Source organism: Panicum hallii, chromosome 1 (genome assembly GCF_002211085.1).
Source record: "Panicum hallii strain FIL2 chromosome 1, PHallii_v3.1, whole genome shotgun sequence".
Lineage (NCBI taxonomy): Eukaryota > Viridiplantae > Streptophyta > Magnoliopsida > Poales > Poaceae > Panicum > Panicum hallii.
The window spans coordinates 50,526,426-50,547,095 of NC_038042.1; the positions used below are offsets into that span (position 1 = coordinate 50,526,426).

A 20,670-nucleotide genomic window follows, 5' to 3' on the forward strand; every position below is an offset into this window, starting at 1 on the left:
GGAAAGCTGAATTGGACCACACCATGACACCACGCCCTCCTTTTCCGTTCGCATTTTCTGTTTCGCTGGGACGTCGACTGCAGGGCGACAACGAGACCTTTAAGGCAGCTCATTTAGCTGCATTTTTCCGTTTCTAGTTGTGATGATGATACCGATTTGGATTTTTGTATTATTATAACACTACTAATGACATGATACCAAAATGATCGGTTTAGTAAGAGTTCGTTTGTGCCAATAATATAGTAGCAATACGATTATCAGCTAACCTACATAACAATGGACTATTGATAGCTGTAACTCGCACTGGCGCGGCACATGCGTGCTACAACGGCTACTTTTCCTGCTTTTTCCCCAACGCTGAACATGATTGAAGACAACCAAATTTGCCCTCACATCGCTCCGATCACGACACTGACGGGACAACGAACGCCAGGGTCTTGTTTAGATGGCTTTCAAATTCCAAATTTTTACGCTCTCTCTCCATCACATCAATTTTGGGATACATGCATGGAGCAGTAAATGTATGTAAAAAAATAACTAATTGCACAGTTTAATTGTACATCACGAGACGAATCTTTTAAGCCTAGTTAGTCCATAATTAGATAAAATTTGTCAAATACAAACGAAAGTGCTACAGTATCAAAAAAATTCCAAAAGTTATAAAAACTTGCAATCTAAACGGGGCCAGATTCCCGTCCGGAGTAAACTTACAGGAGCTGCTCCTCCGATATCTGGTTGTGATGTGATGGGTCAGTTTCTTGCCAAGAGCTGCAAATGTCGTGCACCAGTCATTTTCATGGAAAATATACAGATTGTAGCAAATATCAAAGGATTACTTAACCATGACAATTCACCGAGCTGCAACCAGCATAAGCCATGAATCAAATAACTCAGCACAAACAACATGCTTTTTTGAATAAAAATAATATTTAGTCATGGTCTATTACATCAAACGAATAGGTCATGCATGTAAGTTGTATCGTTATGAATTTTTTTTAAAAAAGGGTTAAAAAAAATTTTAAATTCGAAAAAAGGGTGCCGATTTGGAAAATTTCTAAAAATGGGTACTTCCCGCCCATCCAATGGGCGGGAGGCGTGGGGCCGGAGGTTCCCGCCCATCCAACGGGCGGGAGGGGCCTGTTCGCAAATAAGAAAAAAAATTTATTCGCGAAGAGGGACCTCCCGCCCAACCAACGGGCGGGAGGTCCCTTTTTGCGAATAAGAAACTTTTCTTATTCGCGAACAGGCCCCTCCCGCGGCGGCAAAGGCATCCCGCCCGCCCAACGGGCGGGATGTGCCCTTTTCTTATTTTTTATTCGAATTTATATTTTATAAACTATTTAAAATTCATATTTTTTCAAATACAAAATTTTTATTCACCATACTCTCGTGTAAATCAAAGTTGTGTAAATTATACGAAATTAGTCATGTAAATCAAAGTTGATCGAAATGATAATTATAAAGGACTTACAGCTCGAACATGCGGCAGTACCGCTGGACGCTGCGTGCGATGCTGCAGAGGTCGATGGGCCAGCTGTGTATACGTGGGCGGACGCTTGAGATGAACTGGAGGCCCCCTCGTCATCTCTGCTGCAACACGCCAGTGCACGTAACGCTCGCGTCAAGTTACCATGAATCCGACGAAAGCTCTCTTTGTACTGTGCCTCCGGTACACGTACTCCACGGTCAAACAACGTGATCTGAGATGCAGCTTCGACCTCCGTGCAGTGGATCAGATCGATCTGCATGAGTAATGAGAAGCAGAGTAATATTGTTATTGATTTTTTTAAAAAAATTTATATGTATACAAAAGAGTATGGCAAATAATTCTTGTATTTGAAAAAATATGAATTTTAAATAGTTTATAAAATATAAATTCGACCAAAAATAAGAAAAAGAGCACATCCCGCCCGTTGGGCGGGCGGGATGCCTTTGCCGCCGCGGGAGGGGCCTGTTCGCGAATAAGAAAAGTTTCTTATTCGCGAAAAGGGACCTCCCGCCCGTTGGTTGGGCGGGAGGTCCCTCTTCGCGAATAAATTTTTTTCTTATTTGCGAACAGGCCCCTCCCGCCCGTTGGATGGGCGGGAACCTCCGGCCCCACGCCTCCCGCCCGTTGGATGGGCGGGAAGTACCCATTTTTAGAAATTTTCCAAATCGGCACCCCTTTTTCGAATTTAAATTTTTTTTTAACCCTTTTTTAAAAAAAATTCGTATCGTTATGTCCTATATTTCAAATTCAGTTGCTTTGAATATTCTAATATAATAAAAACAATTCTGAATATTCAGTCCTATAAGCTAGACATCTGAAGACTCCAAATGAGTCATTAGTACATCGCCACCATCAATTAAATTGCATACATGACAATAGCTGTAGTTTGTTTAGAAAATTCAGTTGATCTGACAGACTCAAACTTCGGTGTGTAAGCACTCCATGGAAAGATACAGAAATTATCTAAATCCATCTAGTACTCCTCTTGATAGGATTCAGTGTAAAAGACCCTCACGAACTACCGCAACGCCAGAGCCTTTCCGGCAAGATTAGCCCTAATTACCAAACCTAATCAAGTGGCTGCACGCAGGAGAAACAAAATTCAATCTAATTAGTACCTAATGGAGGGCACGATCCCATCCCTTGCAGCAATATAATTATTGGAATGCAGCCAATAAAATTTAATACCTGCTAGCTTCTTCCTGGACAGGTACCTGTTAGCCAATGATTAGTGCGGCTGCTGCGGCGGGGCTTCGGGGACGGCGGCGTGTAGGGCGGCGGCCGCGCGCACCGCGCGTGGGGGATCCGCGGCCGGGCGTCGCACGCAGGCGCGGAGAAGCGGGGGCTGGAGGAGGCGGAGGCAGCTGAGGTCTTGACCTACCTCACGGGGGAAGACTCAGGGTCAGGGGCGGGCGTCGTCGGGGCGAGGGGGCGGCGACGTACGAAGGGGGAGGTATGACGAAGGAAAAAAAAGTGATCTTTAGCCTTTTTATAGTATATATAATAAAATAATATAGTAGAGATAATATGTAAAAACAAGGATTTTCTTTAAAGTGTTCCTGCTTTCATGTGAGCGGTCAATCTTCGACAAAGACTGAAGCTAATTCTTCAAACAAGTGCCCTCCTTAAATGATGAATCCTTCGAGACAATGTACGCGACGATGACCGTTATGTCGTCCTCCTTCCCACCGTAATAATTCTCCCCGTACGCCTTCCGGTATCCGATACTGAACGGCGAGCACGCCCGCTCGGTTTTCGTTTTCGACATGTCGCAAGCAACTCCCGCGATGATGTCCGCCATGTTCTTGGGCGAGAAGCCCAGCTCGGTGCCCATCTGCACGGCGCGCGCGAGCTGGTCGTCGTGCACGTTGTCGAACAGCCCGTCCGTCCCGCCCACCACGACGTCGCCGTCCTTCACCGGCATGCCGCAAACCTCCGCCTTGGCGAGGCTGTCCCCGTCCCGTCGTCGTCGGAGTTCAGCTGGTACGGGCAATTGAAGCGGCGCTGCTGCTCCGCCGAGCGGTGCACGATCCTGCCGCCCCGGAGCACGGCGAAGGCGCTGTCGCCGATGTACGCCCACCTGAGAGTCGCGCGGTCGAGCGACAGAACAACGGCCGTGGACGCCCCCGGCGTGCCTTTGATGACCATCGACTCGTACGCCCTCTCCAGCACGTCCTCCGGGCGGAGGCGGCGGCGGCGCCTGCTGGCCTTGGCCGCCAGCTCCACCTTCGCCAGAGCGCTCGCCATGAGCTCTCGTGCGAAGGCGCCGGCGTCCACGCCGTAGTCACGGTACCCGCCGACCCCGTCCGCGACACCGATGAGGCCGGCCTCGGCGTGCCCGAAGTGCGCGTCCTCGCCGTGCAGCGGCAGGACACATGCCGCTCAGTCCATGCGCAGAGCGCTAGGCCGCGCGTCAGGCCGCTCCGCCCGGCGTCCGTGGCCAGCATCACCTTCCTCCCGCGCCGGCGGCGCGTATTCGGTTCCCAGCGTAAGCAACACACGGGTGACGAACTTGAAAACGCTTATCTCCGGGGTTCTTTTGTTGATCTCGCTCAGCGTTTCCTGGATCGGCTCCAAGCTCTCCATTGCTCTCGCCATCTTGGTCGCCTTATGTTTTGAGATTTGCTTGAGATACACATACACCTGGCAATATATGCTGCCGGCGTGCATAAAACAATTTCCCCAGCAGGCGTTTGATTTCTAGTCAAATTCGGATTGGGCCTAGATATCTTCAAAAGTAAAACTGATTTCTACTCAGATTCGGATTGGACCAAAATACCTTAAAAATTAACTACATTAGCCTGCATTTCGAAAAAAAAGTGCACACAAAGCTCTTATATTTTTCGAATATAAACTACAACGATGATGAATCCTGGTCAGTCCGGTTCTGTTCTAGAAGCTTTCCATGAATGTAATTCGGCAAGTGCTAATTCGTGCTACGAAAAACTGGACAGCAGGAAGCAATGAAACCTAGTAAGTACACATCAGTTCGTCTACATCACAAATCACCGAATCAGATCGACGAGACAATGAACGCGACGACGACGGTGATGTCGTCAACTTTCCCGCCGTAGAATCGCTCCGCGCCTTTCTCGTCGTTCCTCCAGCTCTCGGTACTGGACGACGACGTGGACGGAGAGTGTGCCAGCCACCCGAAGGACATGTCGCATGCAGCGCCGGCGATGTTGTCCGCCATATTCTGCGACGACAGGCCCAGCTCCGTGCCCCTCCGCACGAGCTGCTCGAGCTCCACGTCGAACACGTTGTCGAACAGCCCGTCCGTCCCGATCACCACGACGTCGCCGTCCATCACCGGCATGCCGCCCACGTCCGCGTCGGCGACGCGGTCGCCGCCGTTGGCGCTGAGCTGGTAGGGGCAGTTGAAGTGGTGCTGCTGCGGCTTCGAGCGGCGCACGATCCTGCCGCCGCGGAGCACGGCAAAGGCGCTGTCGCCGACGCACGCCCATTTCAGAGTTGCCCCGTCGAGGGACACGATGACGGCCGTGGACGCCCCGGGCGCGAGCGAGCGCGCCGCCGCCTCGTACGCGCCCCGCAGCAGAGTGTAGGGGCAGACGGACGTGCCGCCCTCGGCGAATGCCCGCCCCGCCTCCGCGAACGCGTTCGCGATCAGCGTGCGCGCGAACGCGCCGGCGTCCAAGCCTTTCCTGCGGTACGAGCCGACGCCGTCCGCCACGCCGGCGGCCCCTGCCCCGGGGTGGCAGAAGGAGGCGTCCTCGTCGTGGTCAGGGATGTAGCAGGACGCCATGTCCATCCACAGCGCTCGCGCCCGCGGGACCGCGACGTCGAGCTCCCGGGGGCGGTCACCACCGCCCTCCAGCGAGGGCGCCGGCGCGCCGTCGAGTTCTTCCGTGGAGCTGCGACCGCCTCCCTCCGGCTCGGCACGGACGCTACCGCTGGCCTCGGTCTCCGTACGCTGCGACGCGGAGGCGGGGACGCTTACCTTGCCGTCGTCTCGGCGACACGGGAGGGGCTCGAGGCGGGAGGGCGCTGCGGACTCGTTCGTCAACCTTGCCCAGTGTGCGCCGGACCCGCTGCAGCAGCTTGACGACCGGCTTCTCCGCCTTCTTGGAGTCTCGTCCGTCGACCTCGATCAGCTTCCGCAGCATCTTCTTCGACTTCACGACTGGCATCTTGCTGATCCTGGCGACCCTCTCGTCGACCTTGAACAGGACCTGCCGCATCCTCCGCTCCAGCTTCTCCATGACCGGCATCCTCTCAGCTCAGCCCTCGTGACGGTGGTGCACTGTCTTTTGTCGAGGGCGTCTCGCCCGAATCGCGTTGCAACCTCCCTAGGACACGACAGAATCTGGGGCCCATGAAGACACCCCCAGCCGTGTATAGGAGACATGACACCATGCCGTGCAGCAGAAAGGAAGCACGCGAGAGCTTGCGGTGAAGCTCGATCAGGCAACCGAAGCACTAGGCGTGGGGGCAGAAGGTTGAACAAAGTCCGGCTGCTTCAGCAGGAAGGATTTCCCGGAAAGGCTAGGCTCCACTTGTAGGCCTACTACGGCGCTGACACGTACACAACCGGCCAGCTTACTCCCAGAGTGCTACACTGCTAACAGTTCTCATGTGCTGCGGTCGAAGGAAACTTCGGGGCTACTCCTTGCATGCTCTAGCTTTGAATTCGTCTAGCACATCTTGTAGCGAAGAGCGCATAACTACTCCTGCTACACGGCTCCACATGGTGGTGGATCGACCGTTAGTTTGTGCGTTTCTGAAATTGATCTACCGATCGAACAGTTGCTTCGTAGCTTGCCATGTTTTTGTTTGTTGCATTCAGTTAACAGCTACTACGTGCTCCTTTTCTGCTCACTTGTTACCATAAATGTTTGCAGTTCACTCTAGTATGTCAGACCATTCCGTGATGAACTAATTGATCCCTCAAATCGAACACCGTATCTTCTTTGAACAAAATAGAACACCCGTATCATATTTGCCTGCTAGCTGCTAACATTTGAGATTTCCTCTATACCCCGTACAAAAGCTGACGAGTAGTAGTGGTTCAATCGGTATACGTATCCAATCAGGGCATCCAGCTAGCTTTTTCAGAGCTTGTGCCTAACTTTTATCTGCTGCAGTACAGCTTCATATGGTGGACGATTTATGTGGGTTTTTTTTTTCAAAACAGACCTATAAAACAGCTGGTAATCCACAATGTGCCATGTTATTTTTGTTTATGACATTCACTTACCAGATATATCTGGGCTCCCTTTCAAGCTTAGTAGAAACTTAGAGTAAGCAGGTAAGAAAACTTGCTATTAATCATACTCATACACCTTCAGCAATACCAATTCCAGGAAGCTTATCTAACTATACTAGCATACATGCATGTAAAAAAAATAATGTGGATTATGAGCCTTCTACAAATTACAAACTTCATTCATTCATGCGTTTTCGTGCACCATATCGAACACACCGCGAAAGATCTGTAAAAAAAAAGTGTTGGCCCCCTGCCCCACTTTTCTTGGGTGAGGTGTTGCCTGTTGGCACTTGGGGGCGTTTGATCTCGAGATCAGATGTAGTGTGATGCAATGTATGCGACAACAACAGTGATGTCGTCCCGCTTGCCGCCGGCGGGAAAAGCCCCCCCTGTCTCTCTCCGGCCCAAGACGCTGAACGGCGTGTCCCTGTTGGTGCACCCCGCCGCCTCGAACGCGAAGCCCGCCACGACTTCGGCCAAGTGCTTGGGCGAGAACCCGAGCGCCGTGCCCATGCGCACGATCCGCTCGAGCTCGTCGTCGGTCACGTTGTCGAACAGCCCGTCGGTGCCCACCACCACGATGTCGCCTTCCCTCGCGGGGACCTCGCCGACCGCCGCGGCGGCGGCGACCGTGAGGCCGTCCCGCTTGGAGTTGAGCTGGTAAGGGCAGTTGAAGTGGTGCTGCTGCGGCCGCGAGCGGCGCAGGATCCTGCCGTCGCGGAACACCGCGAAGCCGCTGTCGCCGACGTACGCCCACTTGAGGGTCCTGCCGGCGAGGGAGACGATGACCGCCGTGGACGCCGCGGCCGTGCCCGCCGCGGCCGTCGCCTGGTGCGCCCGCTCCAGCAGCGTGCGGGGGCAGACGTGCGTGCCGGGCGCGCCAGTCACCACCTCCATGTAGGCGTTGGTCATGAGCCCGCGCGCGAACGCGGAGGCGTCGACGCGGTCGCGGTAGCTGCCGACGCCATCCGCCACGCCGACGACGCCGGCCTCGGCGTGCCCGAAGTGCGCGTCCTCGTCGTGAGCCCTTATATAGGACGAGTCGAACAACATCCTCAGGCCTCCCGGCGCCACCGGCTCGTCGCAGTCCATGGGTTCGCTGGCGCCGTCGCGCGGCGGGAGCAGGACGGCGGCGAAGTTCGCGACCTCGTCGTGCTGGCCGGGCGCCGGCGGGGGGCGCTGGCAGAGGCCGAACGCGAAGCGGAGGGCGTTCGGGATCCTCATGTCGATCTCGATCAGGGTCTGCGCCATGTGCTTCTCCATCTTTGATTTGGGCTTTGTGTTTCTCTGCTCTCTGGCTAGGGCTCTAATGATGATGGAACGTGCAGGGGGCTCGGTGCATGCGGCTACACGCGATCTGTGAGGCAGGAATCAAGATTGGGGTCCTCTTCGCGTAGTTTTTATAGGGCACCGGACCGATTCCCACTCGTGTGTTCCAACTTCCATTTTTTCTTTTCTATTACGATTCGGATTCTTTTTGCGAGGATAATACGATTCGGATTCTGTTCGTTGAAAGAACAGCCGAGCCGGTTTTGAGTTTTGAACTGTGTGGGTATTTCGTTCAATCCGGTTGGGTCTAAAGTCCCATAATTTCTTATTCTCTTCACAAGACGATCAAGTCCTACTTGTAGGGCAAAGGGATTTTTATTTTACAGTAAACAATGCAGTTCACAATGATATACAAAATTCCCGTCGTTTGATTCTTACTCCTATTTTCCAAGAACGTGCTCGAGCACATGGCCACTGCGTAAATCTTACATTGCATAACCGGTTCAAAAATAATGTGTATTTTTCAAGAAAAATCTTGAGATATTTGGACCAGCCATGTCATTCCTTCAGCAATGTGTAACCTCTATATTTTTAAAAATTTGAACAGATATGATCTCTACAAGGCTTCTATAGTTTTGTTACCTGTTGTATTTTAGTGTCATCGTTCTCAATTCCCTCCAAGAACAAGTCAAGATTCCTCTTGGCAATACTCCTCGCCTCACCCGCCATGATTGCCTCCCTCATCCTAGCCACATTATCTTGCAAACGCCTTCCCTCTTCGCCGCCCTTCGTGGCCCTCCCAATGCAATCCTTCACACAATCACAGTCAGTTCCGACCAGTGCGATCCCAGCCTCCCACATGTTAACGATGTAGGCACGGTTGACGAACTGATCCCCGGAGATAGGGTAGCAAATCATGCGAACTCCATGCCGTATGGCTTCTAGCGTCGAGTTCCAGCCGCAGTGCGTGATGTAGCACCCCACGGCATCATGTCGAAGGACGTCCTCCTGCGGCGCCCACGAGACGATCTTGCTACGGCCGGCGACCGTCTCGGTGAACCCGTCAGGGAGGCCGGCACGCCACGACGTGTGGTTCCTCAGGACCCAGAGAAACGGCCGGCCGGCGGCCTTGAGACCGAGCGCGAGCTGGGCTATCTTGTCCTGGCCGATCGGCGGGACCCAGCTCCCGAACGAGACGTAGATCACCGACCCGGGACTCTGCCGGTCTAACCAGTCGATGCAGGTGGAGTCTGCCCGCCACATGGTGGCAGCAGAGTTCGCACGAGCCAACAGCTCGTCGCCGAACAGAGGGCCAACGTGGAGGAAGTGCTGGCCTGGCGGCGGATCGTACCGGTCGGAGTCGCCGGCGCCTTCGCCGGGGAAGGAGTTGATGAGGATGGAGGTGAGGCTCTTCGCGCGGTCCACAGTCCGAAGCCAGAACGCGAACCTGGATTCCCGGGATGCTGCGCCGCCGACGAGCCATGGCAGATCCGAGGTGTTCAGTTCTAACTTGGCCGGCAATATGTGAAGATCTCCGATCTGTTGGTGTTTGTTCACTGCTTCGTTGATTCCGTTCGTCGACAGTGGCAGTGGAGTGCCTTCATGTCAGTAATAAGTTCAGGAATCTGTCAGCACTTATTTGCAAACACACCAGCTGAAGACCCTGTTTGTTCAGCTTATTTTGGATTTTGAAGGTTGGTGGATTCTTGATTCTGGGAGTCATCCGATTTTTGAATTTTCTAAAATCGAACCTTCAAAATCTAAAATAAGCTGAAGGGCCAAAGCATGTTGGTAAAACGCTAGTGTCGTTGGCCTACCGGTTCCCGAGATGAAGCCCTTGCTGATAAGCTCCGGGATGGCCGCCACGACGCGGTAGCTGGCGAACATGACCGGCTAGAACCCCACGGCCGGCACGCCGCACCGCGCGGCCACGGGGACGGCCCACGACGCCATGACGTCCACGGCGAGGCACGCCACGGCGGCGCCGCGGCCTGCCCTCGCCGGCACCCCCTCTAGGTGGGCCGGCATGTGATGCTCCATGGCGTGCGCGATGCTCGCGAAGCCTGGGGGCTCCTCGTCACCGCCGTCGTCGGGCACGCCGCTGGGGATGGGAACGAGGGCCACCCTGCTGCCGGCGTCGCCGTCCTGCTGGCCCATGCGGCGGTGGACGAAGTCGGGCACCGCGACGGCGGCCGCGACGCCGCCGCGGCCCGCGAGGGCGCGCACCAGGTGGAGCATCGGAGTGACGTGGCCCTGCTCCGGGAATGGCACGAAGACGATGGCGCGCTGCGCCTGAGCAGACTCGGCGCCCATTTCCGCCGTCGGCTGGCCTAAACTGCTGGTTATTCGGTCTCCCATCGTGAAGGTGCAAGATTTATAGGTAGCAGCCACGGTGCACATAGCACACTATCTTTTTTTTTGTTGAGATCTTGCCGGGCTGGACTTTGATTCGCCTTGCTCGTGTTCGCTGGTTAAAGCGTCACTACGGTTGAATTTTCATGATGTTCACCGTGCAATTTTAATGATGATCACTCGGTCAGATTACATCCTGTAGACGATGATGATGCGTCAGCAATTAAGCCTGGAATTGCAAGGCCAAACACGTGGTTAATTAGTTGTTCCAAACGACCGTCAGCTGGGAGACCGTCAAATTATGACAAAAATTCTCGGCTCGTAGCAGTTGAATGAAACACGTTCGATCAGTTAAGCTGACCACTGACCAGCTGCACATACTAATCAGGGACGACGGTCCTGGTGCATGTCATTGTTTAACCAGATCGTTCGAAAAATATGATCTACAGATTCGTCAAAGCCAATCAATTATTCATCACGGCTCCACGCGAGAGGCCACGGCACAACATCGTCGAAATAAAAGCAGATGAATCCTATTGTAAGAACTTTGCGCTGCTTCTTCTCTCTTAAATAACGTAGCAGTGCTCTGCATGTTCCGTTTTTCATTAAAAAAAAAGCAGATGAATCGCGACGACTTTCCCTCGCGTGCGCATTGCAGTGGCTGGTTGGTGACTCAGGGGCATGTACAATGGTTTGTACTAGCTATTATCGGTAGGTACTTGCTACGTGACACGGAGAGAGCAGCACATGCAAATTGTACATTGGCTTGTCTATTAGGCTGTCTGTAAAAAAAATTAGTTCGCACATGGACCTATAAGCTAAGTCTGGTGATGAAACATAAATTTGATCCCTGTATATCATTTTGTTTTCCTGTATAGGAGAATGCAGGGTGGATGCAAATGAGTCGCGTGAATTTATTTTAGAGGAATAAATACCGTATAGTTGTACTAGTAAATAAGCATAATACACAATACCGTACGTGCTCACTTGAAAATTCATGGTCACACTATTCTGTCCACACCATTGATATGTCATGTGTGTATGCGTAAACCGCCAATCTGGTGTGAACAGAATAGAGTGATCGTGCATGAATGTTCACACAAGATGAATTAAGAAACGAGATATATAGCTTATATATGTTCACACTACTAGATAAATTGAAATTAACTGGATATGGCAGAGATATATTTATCAGTCATCCAAAGCAAGTTTGTAGCTGCCATCTAGCGCAAATCTTTATCTTTATCTTTACTTATTTCTAAAGCACGTAATTTTTCCACCTTAATTTTTGATCTGGTTCAACTTCTACCATTAACATGTGGCTTAGTCCATCCCATATGCAAGTTGGACCGGCCCTCCATTCAAGACTCGATCATATAAATCCCTACAAATAACGCATGGACAACTATCGTATCCAATACCTATACAGTTCTTGTCCGTCGCATAACGCACAAGCATATTTGCCTAGATTCTATTTGTAAAGCATGCAACGTTTTTATCTAAAATTTTGGTTTGGTCCAACACACGTTATTGATGGGTGGACCCAAATCGTATATAATAAAAATCAAACAACAACACTATATTGTAATCTAAACGGACACGAATATGATGTAACCTAAATGGATACAAATATAATGAAAACATAAAAATATAACAAAATCCATGTTGAAAAAAATCTACATAGAAAAAAATCAGCCGCGACCCATATGGTGCCTTCGGTCGTGGCAACATACATATTTGCTATTATTTTTTGAGAATCACATATTTGCTAGTTTATAACTAAAGAATAAACACAATTACGAGACTTACAAATAGCAAAATAGTTCCTTAGTTTGTGATTTTATAAATCTATAACTGCCCTAATACAAGCTCGTCTCTCATGATTCCATCAACAAAAGAGTCAAGGTTTATCTTTGCTGCACATCTCGCCTCACCCATCATGACTCGTTGCCGCAACTCATCCACCTTCTCCTGCATACGCCTTCCCTCCTCCCCTTCCATGACCCTCTTGACACAATCTTCCACAACACCTCTCTTGGGGCTCCACAGCCTGATCCCCGTCCCCCACATCTTGACAATGTAAGCGCAGTTGATGAACTGATCGCCGGACACAGGGTAGCACAGCAGACGCACCCCGTGCTGTATGGCCTCCAGCGTCGAGTTCCACCCGCAGTGCGTCAGGTAGCACCCGACAGCCTCGTGCCGGAGGACGTCCTCCTGCGGCGCCCAACCGACGATCTTGCCACGGCCGGCAACCGCCGCCGCATACGGGCTGGGGAGCCCTTCTCGCCACGACGGCTCGTCCTTGAGCGCCCACAGGAACGGCCGGCCGGTGGCCTCCAGGCCGAGCGCGAGCTCGTTGATGGCGTCTCGCCCGATCGACGGGACCCAGCTTCCGAAGGAGATGTATACCACCGACCTCTCACCCTGCTGGTCTAGCCACTCCATGCAGGTCTCGTCCGCTTGCCAAATGCTAGGGTTCTTGGTCGACGGCGAGTCACGCAGGAGATCGCCTTTCGTTCTGCAACCGAAGCCGCCGTCGGTTGGCAGTGGTCCGACCTGGAGGATCCGCAGAACCGTTGACTCGTGAAGGTGCTCGCTGCCGCCAGAGTCGTCGCCGACGACTTCACCGGGGAAGGTGTTGACGAGGATGGCGCGGAGGCCCTTCGCGCGCTCCATGGTCCGGAGCCAGAAGGTGAATCTTGATTTCTGACACGCTGCGTTGCCCACGAGCCATGGCAGTTCTGCCGTGCTCAGCTCTAGCTCCGCGGGCAATACGTGGAGGCCGTCGCCGATCTGGTGGTGATCTCCGTTTACTTTCTGCTCATCACCATTGTTTAATCTTTTGGTCCATATTGGAATGCCTACATGTGACAAGAAACAGAACAAATAACAAGAGAAGTTGCAGCTTTGGTATATTTTATTTTGAACTTTTGCAAAACTTTAATAATATTGTACCAATCAAGTGGTAGTTTTAATTTATATAAATCCATCTAGCTCGTAGTCGTTGCCCTGAGTTGCCTCATGTTAATGCTAGCTCTTGGCCTCTACAATTGTTTTGAACAACTTGCGCCACAAATTTCCTTTACATAAGTACATGGCACACGCTGGACTTGCAAGTACGTAGTAAACTAACCTCACGTACGTGACAGTTTTCTAATGATAGAGGCTAATGTCAGCTGTTGTATCATATGGTGCCAGCTCCCTGCTGCTATTTGACTACCCTTGTGGGTAAAACATGCACAAGGGTAGAACTTTCCAAGGAACACAAGCGCTTATTTGAAAGTTGATGATACTGGATAACTCTGGGATGATGTTCCTACTACTTCCAAGAGTGCAAAATAACATCGACATACATGGTAGGTTGCAAGCAACTTGCAAGCTGCAACAAATTCAAATGTTGGTATTTCGCGCCATCTTTTCTTTGCGAGCGGGACTTGAAAAATGCTGGGTTTTTCTCTATCTTTGAAGCAAGATAGAGTATATATAGCTGGCTTAGTACATGTGTAACTAACTGATCCGATTATGATCACCTAAACAAAGACCGTAGTTTTTAGCTGTATCTGGGGCAGACAGCTATTGTGCATCGGTATTTGGAGCCTAACCGTAAGAATATCGCAAGATTAATCTAGCTTATGGATCCCAAGAATCATGTGATCACAGCTGATTTGTAACAGAGACATGTGATTCCGTTTGGTATGGCTTCATCCAAAACGGCTTCCCTGGTGAAGACAAAGCCAGTGAAGCAAAAAAATGGTTTTACATGGCTTCGAGTCTATTTTAGCACGGGTTTATAAAATAACTTTCCGCTATAATATTTCAATTTGTATGAAATAGATGAAGTTGAAGCTATGCCAAATTGGCTGTAAGCACCGGTGTGTGCACCATCGCATGTGAAGCTAGCGCAGTAGTTGAAAGCTGATACAATAAGGAAAGTACAGAGCCAGATGAACGCAGCGGAATGCGTGGTCCGTGCAGGAGTACTAGCACGTAGTGCGTACCCGAATCTGAGATCAACCCCTTGTCGATGAGCTCCGGGATAGACGCCACGACGCTGTAGGTCGCCAGCATCGCCGGCCAGAAGCCCACGGCCGGCACGCCGCACCGGGCAGCAACGGGGACCGCCCACGACGCCAGGACGTCGGCGATGAGGCACACCACGCCGCCGCGGCGAGGCGCCGTCAGCATCTCCTCCAGGCTGGCGGGCATGCGGTGCTCCATGGCGTGCCCGATGCTGGCGAAGCCCGGGGGCTCGCCGTCGCCGTCGTCGGGGACGCCGCTGTCGATGGAAGCGAGCTCCACGCCGGGGGCGTAGCCGCATCCGGCCTGGCCGCAGGCGCCGACGATGCGGCGGTGGACGAAGTCGGGCACGGCGACGGTGGCCGCGACGCCGCGCGCTGCCAGGGCGCGCGCCAGGCGGAGCATCGGGGAGACGTGGCCCTGCGCGGGGAACGGCACAAGGACGACGGCGGCCGCGGGGTGGACGGGCATCACGTGCTCAGCCTCTGCGCCCATGACGGCGACGTTTGGGAAGCTAAGCGCCGCCGGTGACAATGGCGGTGTTGAACTTTGGCTGTTCCGGATCGCGCCCATGACGGCGACGTTTGGAAAGGTAAGCGCCGCCGGTGACAATGGCGGTGTTGGACTTTGGCTGTTCCGGATCGCGAGCGAGATGTGTGTGGGATTTAAAGAAAGGCGCCGCGCGTCGTGGGCTGAATTTGCCGGTTTCCTTATTGGCCCAATGCCCGTCTTGACCCGTTTGACATTCGTTAACGATCTCGCGCCACTTGTTAAACGCAAAGTAAACGCCTCTAGATATCCGTATCCATGTATACCTGGCTGCTAGGCTGTTATTATCCAGTTGAGCAGATTTTTTTTGGAAAACAAGGTTTATATTCCATAGAGAGTTCTGACATCCTACATCTTACAAAGATGCCCTTGAAAGAAGTAAAAATGACACTCAAGTCCTTGCAAGACAATCCCATTGACCTCAGGCCGACCACCCTACCGGCTAAGGAATATTGGCATCAAGAATAAAATATCACATTAGAAACTCCAATAACGCTCAGGCCGGATAAGATGACCGGACAGCAAGATATCTAAAGCTATAATCATCAGCATCCTCACTCACCGTGCGATAATTCACCCCGAAAAGGAGGCAAACCGCCAGAACAGGTGGTACATAAGACCCAACCCGATTTCGAAACGAGCTGGTAGACGAACCTATTGCAGCCACCGCGATGAAAACTGTGAAACCGCCGGAGATGTCGAAGAAGGTTACACCTAATCTAAATTCCGGAGATGTCGAAGAAGGTTACACCCAATCTAAATTCATCCTCCTGATATTGACGACGTCGCCTGCCAGAGACACCGCACAGGTTAGTAGACCTCTGATCTGCAGCTTTATTGAAGGCAATGCTGCTTCGAAGGGAGACCCTCCTCACCTTGCGCCTGAGTGCAGCTCTTTCCTAACTTTTTTAGCTTTTTTTAGCTGTGAGAGGTAACTTCTGATTGAAATTACCCACGTCCCACTCGTTACCAAAGAAAACGGTTGTTCGTTTTTTCCCGAGCGACGTCTCCTTTTCTATGCTCCCACCGCCTCTCCCCCGCCGGTCCCCGCCGCACGCGAGTCTCCGCCTCACGCGGGCCGTCGCCGCGAGCCTCTGCTGCACGCGCGAGCTCCGCCGCGGGCGGGCCGCCGTCGGCGCGGGCCTCCGCCACAGGCCGGCCTCCCCGCGCGGGCGTGCCGCGGTCGCCGCGAGCCTCCGCTGCGCGCGCGAGCTTTGCCACGGGCGGGCCGCCGCCGGTGCGTGCCTCCGCCGCGGACCGGCTCCCCTCGCGGGCGAGCCGCCGCCGCAGGCGCGGGCCTCTGCCGCGCGCGTGCCTTCACAGCGGGCAGGCCTTCCTCCCTCGCACGCGCGAGCCGCCGCCGCCGCGACTCTCTCCGCCGCTGGCGGGCCGCCGCCGCCGCCGTGCGCGCGCCGCGGTCGTGAGCTCCGCCGCGGGCGGGCCGCTCCAGGGAGAACAGCGTGGGAGGAAGAAGAAGATGACAAGTGGGGCCCGCTCGTCTTGGAGATAGGGGGAGAGTCAAGTTGGGAGGGCTGGGATGATACGCGGGGTTCGGTTATCAAATCAAAGGACTTTCGATTTTTTTCACAGCGCATATCTCACAACACAACAGTTTTTTCATAACCTACTGCAGTTTTTCAAAAATCACAGCTCAATCAAAAATACCCTCTGGATCCAGCGTACTCACATTATTACCACGGGTGCATACGAGATACCAACTCAAGAGATCTTGAGATTGATAAAAAAAATCATCACAAGCATCTCATTATTAATGAGCACATTGTATGTCTTATTGTTGAAAAAGTTTGACTAGTCAAATGTTTGGATTCATGTTCAGTTGCAAACTCAAACATGACAGGATTGATTCCACTGTAAGAAACCTAATCAACCCAGCACAATCCGATTTGCAAGTACTATTAACTTCACTAGCAACCAAAAACAACAACCAGTTGTAACAATCAATGACTCAAGAAGGAAAAAAAAGGTTATTTGAACATTATATCACCAAGAAACAACATGACCAAATTAAACCATGTCATATAAATAGCGAATTTGCTCACATCAAAACCGTCATCGGCTTTGATTAGTTTGATTGATGTTGCTGTCCTCCTTGGCACCCACATCCTACTCCCGGTGCGTATATAGCATACTATGTTTACATGGATCCTGCTATCTCCAAGACTCCAACTGCTCCTGAAAAGAGACCACGTCAATGGGATACTAGGTTATTGAAGACGATTGAAATAAAGTGACACTACAGATTGGGATGTGAAGTCAGGAAAGTACTCTGAGTTAGGGGAAAGAGAGAGATAAGCAAGGCTCAAGCCAGTGGTCAGAGCTTGAGGTCGCTAGATGTCTGCAACGTCAGGAATGTACTAGGGTGGAGGCGGAGTGGTAGGGATAAAACGTGCGCGATATTTGAGAAACTCTTGTTGGAAAATGAAAATGACTAGATGATGATGTCAGGAGATTTAGTTATAGACGCACTCTCGAGAGAAATTAGTCAAATACGGATAGGAATGCAGTTTGCTTATCCAAACCACCATGTAGAGATCGACTGATGATTGATGATGCTTTCATCGTATGGCAATCTGATGGATGAACAACTATTTTTTTTTGGGAACATGCTACAACTAGGGGTGGTAACGGATCACGACAATAGTGCTCTCTTCGCAATCCAACTTGACTCTTATATATTTTTAGCTTAAAATTATATAAAATTAGAGCCCTTAGATTATCTAAGCTAAAATTTAAGACCATTTATCACCCCTAACTACAACATATTTTTTATTAAGAGAAAAGCAAACGACCGTACAACGGTCATGAGACAGACTAGTAACCTAGGATGAACCACTGTCGTAAAATGCACGGTGTACCACCTCATCATCATATCACATTAGGATTAACGAGAACGCCTGGTAGCGTGAGGTGACGGTCAACTCTTCTAGTACACAACTACACAAAGTATACTGCCTAGCGAGTCAACTATAGACGTTGTGCCAAAAACTGTAATTGACAGATTAGTAGTAGATTTTTTTTTGAGCATCAACAGATTAGTAGTAGATTACCTGCTGGGGTCCTTCTGCAAAACAAAACCGATGACATGGGCCTAAAATATCTCTAGAAAGAACACCAAGGATGCTCATAAACACAAGCCAACCCACTGCCCAAGGGTTGTAGCCCGAGCAGGAACAGGATCGGTCAGAAACCAGAATCCAGACGCGAACTGAAAAAGAGATCAGAGGAACCCTACGCAACATGCATGCATCCGGATCTTTGGTCCCAAAATATTGAGACTCTGGACATGTCCGCAGAGTCTCTCTTGCTCCCGAGTCCAGACAGCAGATGCTGAGGCTTCTGAGCTTCCGGAAGGTGAATGCCTGACGACGGAGCTCGCACGTTCTGGCTGCTGAAAAGGACTGGGGCAAAATATCTCTACGTCTGGTGAACTGGGATTATTGCAGTAGCTAGTCAGTAGCCGGAGCAAGAAGCCAAGATCACCCCGCCCGCCGGACGGCGACGTCTACCGGCGGTGGCGGCGGCCGCGCGGCAGCTGCGCGGATCGCAGAAACGGAGTCAGAGGCGGCTTCTTGCACGCATCGGACTCGCGCGTGTGTGGGGCACTGGGGCGCCGCCGTGGCATGCCACATCGCGGGCTTCCCCGCCACGAGCTCCTGATCCCCACCAGACAACAGTAGCCCTGCCTTATTTGGACCCGTCCCGGCCGCCGATCTCTCTTCGCGATCCAGGTGGCGTACGATCCTACCGTAAGATGCAGTGTTCCTTTTGAGAAGAAGGATGCTGATCCCCTCTGAATTTGCTAGCACCAACACCGCGTTTAGCATCTCATTCACGCACGAGGGAGCACGACATTAAAAAGACATGATTGATCTACAAAAGAACTTTTTCTGAAGGACGTAAAAGAAAACTTTAAAATGTTGCACTCATACATGTCAGTACGACTTTAACAGAGTAAAAGTCGGAGCAGCAGCGAGACATTTTGGAAAATTGCAACAAACAAGGAAAAAATCCGTCGAATAGAACCAAAATTCGACAAAACCTGCACGCCGCTGGTTTATGTGGGCCAAGTTCTTTCTTGGAGAAAAAGCAGAGCCCAGGCAGACAACCTCACAAGCCCAGCTGGAGCACGAATCCCAAAAGATCCAAACCCACCCGCTCCGTCCGACCGAAACGAAGGGGCAGCGTCCGGGTCTCCCCCTCGATCCCTCCTCCGACGACTCTTATCGTCCCCACCCGGCCTCACCTCACCCTATCCGTTTCACACTCATCCACGCTTGCTATAACTCCTTCCTTACCGGGGCGTTCCCCTCCCCCAATCCCCAACCTACGCCCACCGTCCCCGGCCACCGCCTCAGATCCGCCAGGTCCCTTGCCCGCGGTCATGACGCCCTCCTCCGCGCTCGCCCTGGCCCACCTCGTCGCGGCCTCCCCGCTCCCGGCGGCCTCCGCGCCGCGGCCCTCGCCCAGGCCCGGCTCGCTCAGCCTGGCGGGGCTCGGGCCGCGCCGGCTCGTCGCGGCGGCGCCCCCGCGGGCGTTCTTCTCCTCGTCGCCGTACCAGCCACCCCAGCCGGAGGGGTTCTCCCCGCACCGCGAGTACGGCCTCGTCCCCATGGTCATCGAGACCACCTCCCGCGGGGAGCGCGCCTACGACATCTTCTCGCGCCTGCTCAAGGAGCGCATCGTCTGCATCCACGGCCCCATCGCCGACGACACCGCCTCGCTCGTCGTCGCGCAGCTTCTCTTCCTCGAGTCTGAGAACCCGCTCAAGCCCGTCCACCTCTACATCAACTCCCCGGGGGGCGTCGTCACCGCCGGGCTCGCCATCTACGACACCATGCAGTACATCCGCTGCCCCGTGACCACGCTCTGCATCGGCCAGGCCGCCTCCATGGGCTCGCTCCTCCTCGCGGCCGGGGCGCCCGGTGAGAGGCGCGCCCTGCCCAACGCTAGGGTCATGATCCACCAGCCCTCCGGTGGCGCGCAGGGGCAGGCCACCGACATCGCCATCCAGGCCAAGGAGATCCTCAAGATGCGCGACCGGCTCAACAAGATCTACCAGAAGCACACGCGCCAGCCCATCGATAAGATCGAGCAGTGCATGGAGAGGGACCTCTTCATGGACCCCGATGAGGCGCGCGACTGGGGGCTCATCGACGAGGTCATCGAGAACCGACCCGCCTCGCTCATGCCCGACGGACTCGGTGGAGGCGGCCTCGATGTGCCCAACCTTGGCGGCGGCGGCGGTGGACGGGGAAGGGATGTTGAGGAGCCCTCTGCGGTGTGAGGAACGGCCACAAAGGTGAAATCTTATCGCGTCCGGTGGCTGTGTTGTTGTTAGATCTAAAGCTTTAATTCTTACTAGACAAGGTTAACCTTGTTGTTCTGGTTGCCGAGGCGTCCGGCTCCCCATTCCCCTTCTTGCTTCAATTGCCTGAATTGAGCTATTGGTGATAATTGTTGCAACTAAGGAAATTTCGTTCCTTTGATACGGATAAATTGACACTATTGTGTATGTTGTACTATATTAGTATCAATTCCATGCCGGAGCATTGAAAATCTCATCTCTGTTGCTTCTTTCTCACAGTAAATGTTCTTGTTTTTGTTTCTATCATTATCAAACTTGTGTTCGCAAGAGTTCATGGTACATGTTCCTTCATGTGTGCCAATTTTCTTCCAACGTCCTAGTTGCTCAGGCCTGACTTAGCATCGGTTGCTGACGCATGTTGTGTGACCATGGAATATG

The 20,670-nt window shown here is 52.5% G+C and overlaps 4 protein-coding genes and 2 pseudogenes across 4 annotated transcripts; 1 reads left to right on the forward strand and 5 right to left on the reverse strand.

Moving 5' to 3' along the window:
• Window positions 1-3,089: 3,089 nt before the first annotated feature.
• LOC112898176 lies at window positions 3,090-4,087 on the reverse strand (annotated as a pseudogene).
• A 415-nt stretch (window positions 4,088-4,502) lies between these two features.
• On the reverse strand, window positions 4,503-5,712 carry LOC112898183 (putative protein phosphatase 2C 24). The gene is made up of 2 exons (XM_025966564.1): window positions 5,518-5,712; window positions 4,503-5,423 (listed from the first exon to the last, which is right to left on the reverse strand). The coding sequence occupies exons 1-2, from the start codon at window positions 5,710-5,712 to the stop codon at window positions 4,503-4,505; spliced, it is 1,116 nt and encodes a 371-aa protein (XP_025822349.1).
• Window positions 5,713-7,028: 1,316 nt separating this feature from the next.
• LOC112898191 (putative protein phosphatase 2C 23) lies at window positions 7,029-7,727 on the reverse strand. The gene has a single exon (XM_025966571.1). It carries the CDS (start codon window positions 7,626-7,628, stop codon window positions 7,029-7,031), a length of 600 nt encoding a protein of 199 aa, XP_025822356.1. The 5' UTR covers window positions 7,629-7,727.
• Window positions 7,728-8,554: 827 nt separating this feature from the next.
• LOC112878944 lies at window positions 8,555-10,298 on the reverse strand (annotated as a pseudogene).
• Window positions 10,299-12,058: 1,760 nt separating this feature from the next.
• Window positions 12,059-14,896, reverse strand: LOC112874540 (UDP-glycosyltransferase 82A1-like). Its single transcript, XM_025937915.1, has 2 exons — window positions 14,339-14,896; window positions 12,059-13,201 (listed from the first exon to the last, which is right to left on the reverse strand). The coding sequence occupies exons 1-2, from the start codon at window positions 14,850-14,852 to the stop codon at window positions 12,186-12,188; spliced, it is 1,530 nt and encodes a 509-aa protein (XP_025793700.1). The 5' UTR covers window positions 14,853-14,896; the 3' UTR covers window positions 12,059-12,185.
• Window positions 14,897-19,100: 4,204 nt separating this feature from the next.
• On the forward strand, window positions 19,101-20,488 carry LOC112900428 (ATP-dependent Clp protease proteolytic subunit-like). Its single transcript, XM_025969287.1, has one exon. The coding sequence runs from the start codon at window positions 19,309-19,311 to the stop codon at window positions 20,209-20,211; it is 903 nt and encodes a 300-aa protein (XP_025825072.1). The 5' UTR covers window positions 19,101-19,308; the 3' UTR covers window positions 20,212-20,488.
• The last annotated feature ends 182 nt before the right edge of the window (window positions 20,489-20,670 follow it).